The 9,928-nt window shown below is 42.9% G+C and overlaps 1 protein-coding gene across 2 annotated transcripts; it reads left to right on the top strand.

Moving 5' to 3' along the window:
* Positions 1-221: 221 nt before the first annotated feature.
* Positions 222-2,134, top strand: LOC124675930 (salutaridine reductase-like). Of its 2 annotated transcripts, XM_047212009.1 has the most exons (5): positions 226-414; positions 524-767; positions 863-925; positions 1,019-1,213; positions 1,315-2,134. In XM_047212009.1, the coding sequence occupies exons 1-5, from the start codon at positions 380-382 to the stop codon at positions 1,693-1,695; spliced, it is 918 nt and encodes a 305-aa protein (XP_047067965.1). In that variant the 5' UTR covers positions 226-379; the 3' UTR covers positions 1,696-2,134. The 2 variants fall into 2 exon arrangements, with proteins under 2 accessions (XP_047067966.1, XP_047067965.1); XM_047212010.1 differs by lacking the exon at positions 1,019-1,213 and having other exon boundaries at positions 222-414.
* Positions 2,135-9,928: the final 7,794 nt, after the last annotated feature.

The following is a 9,928-nucleotide window of genomic DNA, read 5'->3' on the forward strand; positions in this document are numbered from 1 at the left end:
TGGTTGCATTTTAATGGAACCTGGGGGTTCCACCCCTTTTCTCTAAAAAAATCTGGACTGACGTGATATCAACATGAATGATATGAATCACCAAAAATGTGGGGCTCACTCGTAGTAATTTTCAAGTGCACGATTGTGCCACGGCGCCTCCGCGAAATCGCCATCTCACATAGGTCCACCATTCGTCGGGGGTAAAACGAAGTGTATGTATGGCGTTTGTGGCATGATGTCCATTATTATCCTCTGCCGGACAACCACCACCACAAGGAGACAAAGGCGAACCGAGGTATCACCGGAGCAGTTACATAAACGTATCTGGTTCTGAGCAAAGCCACATCTGCCATCGTCTTGTTCGAGCTCGTGGTTTTTCACCCAGCCCATGGAAGGAGCCAACTCCGGCCCCCCAAACACGAGGTAGGACTATGCATACTGACGCCGCCGTGTATCCTCGCTAAATTTGGCCTGTAGTATAGTTTTATCATTATTCAGTATATGTACTGCTCTGATCTGTTGCGTTTGCTAGGATTGCCGTCGTCACCGGCGGGAACAAAGGGATCGGTTTCGAGGTGTGCAGGCAACTAGCCAGCGGCGGCGTCACGGTGGTTTTGACGGCCCGGGACGAGACGAGGGGCACGGCGGCCGCGGAGAAGCTCAAGGGGCTGGGGATCAGTGGTGTCGTCTTCCATCAGCTGGACATCACAAACGCTTCGAGCATTGCTGGATTGGCCGATTTCTTGAAAACCCGTTTCGGGAAGCTAGATATTCTGGCAAGATTTTCGTTTCCCTCTACATCTGCTAGATGCAAAGGCTTTGTGCAACCGGCCGGTGAAGTGATTGATGTATATTCTCTGTTAATTTGCAGGTCAATAACGCCGCAATTGGTGGGGTTGAGTACCTCCAAGAACTCGATACCAATGAGGAAAAGGTGAGATGACGTGTTTTTTTTTTTTCATTCCTCCTCCTGTATTTTTTCGGACACACGAAACTGAACATGTTTATCTGACCTTACATACAACAGTTTAGTGGCCTAGATTTCCACCAGAGACTCGAATGGATGTTCACAAACATCAACGAGACCGTCGACGGCGCAAAGGAAGGTGTGAAGACAGACTACTACGGCACGAAGCATGTAATCGAAGCCCTACTGCCTCTCCTGCAATCTTCCTCCGACGGGAGATTAGTGAATGTCTCCTCTGATGCTGGACTGCTAACGGCAAGTTTCGATCACCAGTCATGCTATATAGTGATGCACCAAAATTTCCCCCATATCCTACCTTTGTAAGAGTTTCTCTTTTGATCCATGTGTACGTGCAGTTTATCAAGAACGAGGAGGTGAGGCACGAGCTGAACAACATCGACAACCTGACGGAGAAGAGAATAGACGAGCTGCTGGACAAGTTCCTCAAGGATTTTGAGGCCGGGACGTCGGAGGCGCAGGGGTGGCCCACCGTTCTCGCAGCGTATAAGATGGCCAAAGCCGCCATGAACGCGTACTCGAGGATCTTGGCAAAGAGGCACCCGGAGCTCCGTGTCAACTGCGTGCATCCAGGATACGTCAGGACCGACATAACCATGGGCTCGGGTATCCTGACGCCCGAGGAGGGCGCGCGTAACGTGGTGAATGTGGCGCTGCTGCCGGAGGGTGCGTCGACCGGCTTGTACTTCGACAAGGGTGAGGAGGCGTCGTTCGTCTGAGAGATGCCTACCCTCGCCGCGGCTCGACCGCAGCTTACGACGCCACTGCCTTAACTGGTTTTGTGGTAGCTACACTGTTTGTTTTAGACGAGGATTTACATTGAATATTCATAATTGCGTGGGTACACCGCAAAAAAAAATCGTGGGACCTCAGAAAAATATAAGCCATAAGCCAGACTAAGAGGAAGAGTAGAATATACTAAGACGAATATTCTAACCATGTAGTGCAATGGCTAGAATACAAGGAGTTTAAAGATCATTAGAAAACTCCAAGAAGAAGAATAGATACTGAATTAAAAAAATCCTGCTTCAATATTGGGAGGAAGAAGTTAGACCTTATTTTCATTGGGTTGTTTGGAAGTACCTATATAGTATTGTCATAAATACTTTGTGGATGGATTTCTTAATAAAACGGATGTGTGCATCGATTGATGCACATGCTAGGAAACCCCATTTCTAAGAAAATAGTATTGTCAGAAGAATGTTAGACCGAAAGTGGAGGTTTATACCTCGAGGAAGCAAAAGTTAGACTTTAACTTAAGTAGGGGAGTAATAACAATTACTCGAAAGTAAGAGAACTTAAATAAGTCAAAGGTGAAGAAATTGGATGAAGGAAATATCCGGAGAACAACCAAAACTCAATAAAGCTGAAGGCCAAAAAATTTAGAACAGTTTAACATATAAAATTTTTACTAATATGAAAATAATGGAGTATTTTCATCATGGAATCAAATAAGTACCAAAGTAGACCTAAAGAGATGAAGAAGAATCCATGATTTGATGGACTAAATGAGTCTAATATATTCTTGGAAAATAAACCACATGCTATGAAATACTTACTAAGTATCATTATTAAAAAATGGAAAGCAAATATATGCAAAAGTTCCTTAAGGTCGAGAACCTATGAAAAAATAGAGAAAACTTTACCATGATGATTAATAGAACCTATAAGCAGAAGAAGATATTTGGATTAGTGGACCTTCGAAAAAGAAGACGGCAAGTTCATCGTGGTGGAAGAAATCATAGGATTGATGAAGGTAGTAATTACTCATTCACACAAAAATGGATTTAAGGAAAAGTCTAGACACGAGGTATACCCAATTAACACCTATTGATATTACAACGAAGTTTAAGAATGGTCGTGATCTGTTCAAGTCAGTTCTATATTCTAAAACGCGAGAGAGTTTGAACTTTGGAAAGAAGTTCGGTTTAAGGAGAAGAGACGGTAACATCTCAAGATTAGAGACTGAACGTTCATACATAGAATTTTAGGTGTTTGGTTTGTGGAAATATTTTGCAGAGAAAAAGACAAAAGGCCAGATACTTAGTCAACCGAGAATTACTCACTAGCTTCTAAAAACAATAACCTCTGAGCTCTGATATTTCTTGGGATGGATGGTACGCATGCCTGCTAGCTTTTGGGATCGAGAAGGTTGTTGGAATTTGACATTTCCTATGACGAAAGGTATTTTTGACTGACGTGTCTAGTAGGAGGCTTTGAGATAGTGCCTACATGCAACCAGGGCGCTAGTGTGCGACGTATACCGCCGTGAATATTCTGCTGGTTCTGGGCCTCATGCAGCCTCGTGGTTGTTGTGCATATACAACGACTGTCCCGCACTGATCATTCTCCTAGTACTTGTAGCCCCTCTCGCTCCACACCGTACCTCTCTTCGTACAAAAGCTGTAAAGCACTCGAGTCTTTCATTTCAAACTTGAGACTACTAGCTGAAGGGTTTGATCTGTAAAGAATTGGAAGCCTGACAATGGAAGGAACCATTGTGTTTTCTTCGTGCCGTGTTTGGGGAATACTGCCCCAGCCGCGCTCCCCAAACGTAGCCCACAAACTTGTTCGTATGTCAATAGCGCGTCGGGTCCGCCACTCTCTGCCTTGCTTCTCACTCTGTCTGGCGTCTTCGGAGCATCCTCTGTGGATCGGGGACGGGCTCCGAACGCTGGACAACGTATAGACCGCGCTGGACGGAAGGGCCTTTGGGGCGCGCGGATGGAAACTAAAAAATATCTGGCGTGCCCCAAATACATTTAAAGGACGTTTTGAGGACGCGACTGAAATGCTCTTACAGCTCTATTATGATGGTTGGTTCTACGAACTTTTGTATCTAATATGCAGTGCTCCATTGCCCTTGCACCGTGGTCACCGGTGGAAATAAAGGGATGACGCTAGAGGTGTGCAAGCAACTCGCCGGCAGCAGCATCACGGTCGTTCTGACAGCAAGGGACGAGACGAGGGGAACCGCGGCTGTCGAGCAGATCAAGCAGCTTGGTCACACAGATGTAAATTTTTTCATCAGCTAGACATCACGGATGCGTCCAGCATTAATTGCTTGGCTGACAGATTTCCTCAAGACCCGTTTCGGGAAGCTCGACATTCTGGCAAGCTTTTCCTCCTTTGATCATTCTATCTGTCGCTATAGACTATGGTTTGGAGGACGGCCGACGTGGAGCAATTTTTAAAATAAAAGAATAAAAAGCAGTTCAAAGTTTTTAAACATCGGAAAAATCCTAAATGTAAACAATGATGTCAGAACGACCCAAATCAGTCATATTTATCATTTTAATGTGACCGCAAATGCAAGGTATTTAGTTAGGATTGTGCACTTTGGTGGAATACACTATTGTCAACGCCAAGGAATTTATTGAAATTTTTAACTAGTACAGCTTTTGAACTTCAAGAAGAAAGGTGCTCCACCACGTCGTCCAAGATATAAAGCGAATTTCTGGCTATCTAGTATTACCTCAATCCTAAAGCTTAAAGCTTTTTTTAAAGTTAAACTACGTTAAAAAAAGACAATCTATCAACAAATATAATATTTTATAGATATCATAAAAATATATTTTATTATCTATTTAATGATATTAATTTTGTATTTTGCAAGTTAATAGTTTTTGATAAAAATTTAATCAAACTTAACATAGTTTGACTTTCTAAAATTAGTGTAAGTCTTAACCTTTGGGATGGAGATAGTATCTACCACAGATAGTTTCCTTTAGAACTGCAACACTAGACTTTTTTTTCTTCTGAGTAATATTACTATTTTCAATTGGATCTTGGCATGAGAAGGGGATAATAACAAGTCTGATTCACAGGTAAATAATGCCGGGACTGCTGGGTTTGAGCATATACCCACTGGTGAAACGGTAAAACTTGAACATGTAGTTTTCAGTGTTTGGCTTGTGAAAAGAATTTTGTAGATGCTGACCATATTAAATTCCTGTATGTGTGTTCATACCAAACTGTCAGACGAAAGAATCGTCAATGTCTCCTCCAACTAAGCATTATAGATCAAACACTAGAATAACTTCCTCATCACAAAGAAGAAAAAAAGAAAACCCAAATCCACAACAAGATTTTCTTTCCTCATTACAGTTATTTAGATATGATCGAGGAGATGAAGCAGGAGTTGAACGACACTGACAGCCTGACGAGGAGAGGCTGGATGAGCTGCTGGACATTTTTTTCGATAAAGGGAATATATTAATATCAAAAGATACCAATTACACTCAACCTGCAACAACGCACCACCCTAATGGTACTACGGATGCACACAGCCAAAAATAGAAAAGAAAACTAAGAAACAAAAGTCCTGCTAGTATCTCGAGCCTAACAACAACAATGCATCCACCACCAAGACAACAACTGAAATACAGACTCTCCAAAAATGACGCCTTCAAGAAGGGAACAATGTTCTAACACCGTCGTCGCCCGATCAAAGATCTTAGGTTTTCACCCTGAAGATAGTTCCCGCTCTCAAAACAATGTCTTCAACAAGGTCATTGCCAGACACAACCAGTTAAGGTCAGACCTTGGGTTTTCACCATGAAAGGTAGGACTCTGAACTTCACATGTGTTGTCGCCCCCACTTTCATACCGCTGCTGTGAAGCCCGGAACACCAAGCAAGTCCCTCAACAGCGCGGAGACTTGAACCTTCCTTAGCTAGTCCTCCCATCCGGCCTTCATGAAATTCTCTTCTTCCGACTTTCATCATGGATCCATAGTCACTTGATGCCAACACAGAAAAAGAGCTTCGCGCCGCTCCCTTCAGAACCAAACGGTCGGAATAAAAGCATGGGTGCGCGCGACCGAATACCACCCGATCCAGCGAACTCCAGACATAAGATGCACTGTTCCATTCGCCGGAGCCTTCCGGAACTCATCACTCTGGCACGATGAAGAAGATCAACTTCCAGAAGGTCTTCATCTTGGCACGATGAGCTGGTGTACATGTTCCTCAAACACTTCGAGGCCGGCACAGTGGATGTGCGAGGATGGCCGGCCGAGTTCTCGGCATACAAGGTGGCCAAGGCTGCGCTTAACGCGTACTCGAGGATCATGGAAAAGAAGCACTCGGAGTTACGTGTTAAGAGCGGGCCCTTATATTTTCCCCCTATGTGTAAAATGATTCTTTCCCGTCATTCTCCAGCAGCGGCCCTATATCCTCTCCCTTATCCAACACTTACCACTATTTTAACAATGTGTTTCAGCTAGCAAAATTGCGAAACAATAAATTAGTGCCTCCTCATTGCAAGCAATAGAAATTTGGAAAGCAATCCAATAGCCAGCAGTAGCTAATTTGAGCTTATTATAGCAAAATAGCAAATCCTCTCTGGGAGTGGTGTTTTGAAATATGGGAGCATATGCTTCCTCTATTTTGAAATGCATCTTACACATATTTTGAATTTTAAAAAATTGAAACAAAAATTTTGCATGTGCATCTTCATGGGCTACGCGCTTACAAAATCGTTTCATAAAAAATTAACTTATCATGTGACATGTGTAAAAAAAAACAAAACTCAGTGCTAAAAATAATGCTTTTGCAAGATAAGTTTTCTCTTTTTTACACAGACCATAAAAAATTGGATTTTTGTGAAACTTAGCGAACACACATATATTATGGAGATGTACATGTAAATTTTTATCAAAAATTTTCGATACTTTGAAATATGATTTTTTGGTAGTGGGAACATACACACCTGGAAGCCTAATTGAATTTCCCATCCTCTTTCTAAAATCGAGTACATGAATCAAACCGACTAGTACAGACCTATCTCTCTGGCTTGTTGTGCCCATCCACGCGCGCTTCTGCCTACCGTAGCCACCGTTCGAGCTCATCTCCTCTCCCCAGCAAGGCTCCCCACTCCCGGCCGCTCATCCCCTGCTCTTGCCACCATGGTTGCACCACCCCGAGCTCTTCCCACCATGGCTCCAAACCATGATTATCTGAAGCTCGAATACGCGCTCGATTTTGAGCGAAATCAAAGAAGGAAGAAGGGCAGAGAAGTACTTTGTCAAGCATGTGGTGACAGGAGGACATATTGGGGATGCCTCCATCGCCCCGATGTGTAGGGGGGGTGATGCGTGCAGTCGACACGTCCGTTGGGAACCCCAAGAGGAAGGTGTGATGCGTACAGTAGCAAGTTTTCCCTCAGAAAGAAACCAAGGTTTATCGAACCAGGAGGAGCCAAGAAGCACGTTGAAGGTTGATGGCGGAGGAGTGTAGTGCGACGCAACACCAGGGATTCCGGCGCCAACGTGGAACCTGCACAACACAATCACAAAACTTTGCCCCAACGTAACGATGAGGTTGTCAATCTCACCGGGTTGCTTGTAAACAAAGGATTAGATGTATAATGTGGATGATGATGGTTGTTTGCGAAGAACAGTAAAGAACAATTGCAGCAGATTGTATTTCAGATGTAAAGAATATGACCGGGGTCCACAGTTCACTAGCGGTGTCTCTCCCATAAGATAGCAGATGTTGGGTGAACAAATTACATTTGGGCAATTGACAAATAAAGAAGGCATAACAATGCACATACATATATCATGATGAGTACTATGAGATTTAATCAGGGCATTACGACAAAGTACATAGACCGCTATCCGAGCATGCATCTATGCCTAAAAGTCCACCTTCGGGTTATCATCCGAACCCCTCCGAGTATTAAGTTGTAAACAACGAGACAATTGCATTAAGTATGGTGCGTAATGTAATCAACACAAATATCCTTAGACAAAGCATCGATGTTTTATCCCTAGTGGCAACATCACATCCACAACCTTAGAACTTTCTGTCACTGTCCCAAATTTAATGGAGACATGAACCCACTATCGAGCATAAATACTCCCTCTTGGAGTCACAAGTATCAACTTGGCCAGAGCCTCTACTAGCAACGGAGAGCATGCAAGAACATAAATAACATATATGATAGATTGATAATCAACTTGACATAGTATTCAATATTCATCGGATCCCAACAAACACAACATGTAGGATTACAAATAGATGATCTTGATCATGATAGGCAGCTCACAAGATCTAACATGATAGCACAATGAGGAGAAGACAACCATCTAGCTACTGCTATGGACCCATAGTCCAGGGTGAACTACTCACACATCGATCCGGAGGCGATCATGGCGATGAAGAGACCTCCAGGAGATGATTCCCCTCTCCCGGCAGGAGTGCCGGAGCGATCTCTCGAATCCCCGAGATGGGATTGGCGGCGGCGGCGTCTCCGGAAGGTTTTCCGTATCGTGGCTCTCGATGCGGGGGTTTCGCGACGAAGGCTTTAAGTAGGCGGAAGGGCAGGTCGGGAGGCGCCACGGGGGCCCCACACAACAGGGCCGCGCGGCCCCTTGCCGGCCACGCCGCCCTGTTGTGGCGGCGCCTCGTGGCCCCACTTCGTCTCTCCCTCGGACTTCCGGAAGCTTCGTGCAGAAATAGGACCACGGGCGTTGATTTCGTCCAATTCCGAGAATATTTCCTTACTAGGATTTCGAAACCAAAAACAATCAGAAAACAACAACTGGCTCTTCGGCATCTCGTCAATAGGTTAGTGCCGAAAAATGCATAATAATGACATATAATGTGTATAAAACATGTGAGTATCATCATAAAAGTAGCATGGAACATAAGAAATTATAGATACGTTTGGGACGTATCAAGCATCCCCAAGCTTAGTTCCTACTCGCCCTCGAGTAGGTAAACGATAACAAAGATAATTTACGAAGTGACATGCTATCATAATCTTGATCATACTATTGTAAAGCATATGAGATGAATGCAGCGATTCGAAGCAATGATGAAGATAATGAGTAAACTAATGAATCATATAGCAAAGACTTTTCAGGAATAATACTTTCAAGACAAGCATCAATAAGACTTGCATAAGAGTTACTCATAAAGCAATAAATTCAAAGTAAAGGCATTGAAGCAACACAAAGGAAGATATAAGTTTCAGCAGTTGCTTTCAACTTCAACATGTATATCTCATGGATAATTGTCAACACAAAGCAATATAACAAGTACAATAAGTAAACATGTAAGAATCAATGCACACAGGTTGATACAAGTGTTTGCTTCAGGATAGAAAGAATAGGCAAGCCGACTCAACAATAAAGTAGAAGATAGGTCCTTCGCAGAGGGAAGCATTGATTACTATATTTGTGCTAGAGCTTTTCATTTTGAAAACAAGAAACAATTTTGTCAACGGTAGTAATAAAGCATATGTGTTATTTATAAGATATCCTATAAGTTACAAGCCTCATGCATAGTATAATAATAGTGCTCGCACCTTGTCCTAATTAGCTTGGATTAACACGGATTATCATTGCATAGCATATGTTTCAACCAAGTGTCACAAAGGGGCACCTCTATGTCGCCTGTACAAAGGTCTAAGGAGAAAACTCGCATTGGATTTCTCGCTTTTGATTATTCTCAACTTAGACATCCATACCGGAACAACATAGACAACAGATAATGGACTCCTCTTTAATGCATAAGCATTCAACAACAATTAAAATTCTCATAAGAGATTGAGGATTAGTTGTCACCATGAATCATGGCTTTAGTTAGCGGCCCAATGTTCTTCTCTAACAGTATGCATACTCAAACCATTTGATCATGAAAATCTCCCTTACTTCAGACAAGACGAACATGCATAGCAACTCACATGATATTCAACAAAGGTAAAGTTGATGGCGTCCCCAGAAACATGGTTACCGCTCAACAAGCAACTTATTAAGAAATAAAACACATAAGTACATATTCTTCACCACGATAGTTTTTAAGCTATTTGTCCCATGAGCTATATATTGCAAAGGTAAAGAATAGAAATTTTAAAGGTATCACTCAAGTAATGTACTTTGGAATGGCGGAGAAATACCATGTAGTAGGTAGGTATGGTGGACACAAATGGCATGGTTATTGG

This window comes from Lolium rigidum, chromosome 7 (genome assembly GCF_022539505.1).
Source record: "Lolium rigidum isolate FL_2022 chromosome 7, APGP_CSIRO_Lrig_0.1, whole genome shotgun sequence".
Taxonomy (NCBI): domain Eukaryota; kingdom Viridiplantae; phylum Streptophyta; class Magnoliopsida; order Poales; family Poaceae; genus Lolium; species Lolium rigidum.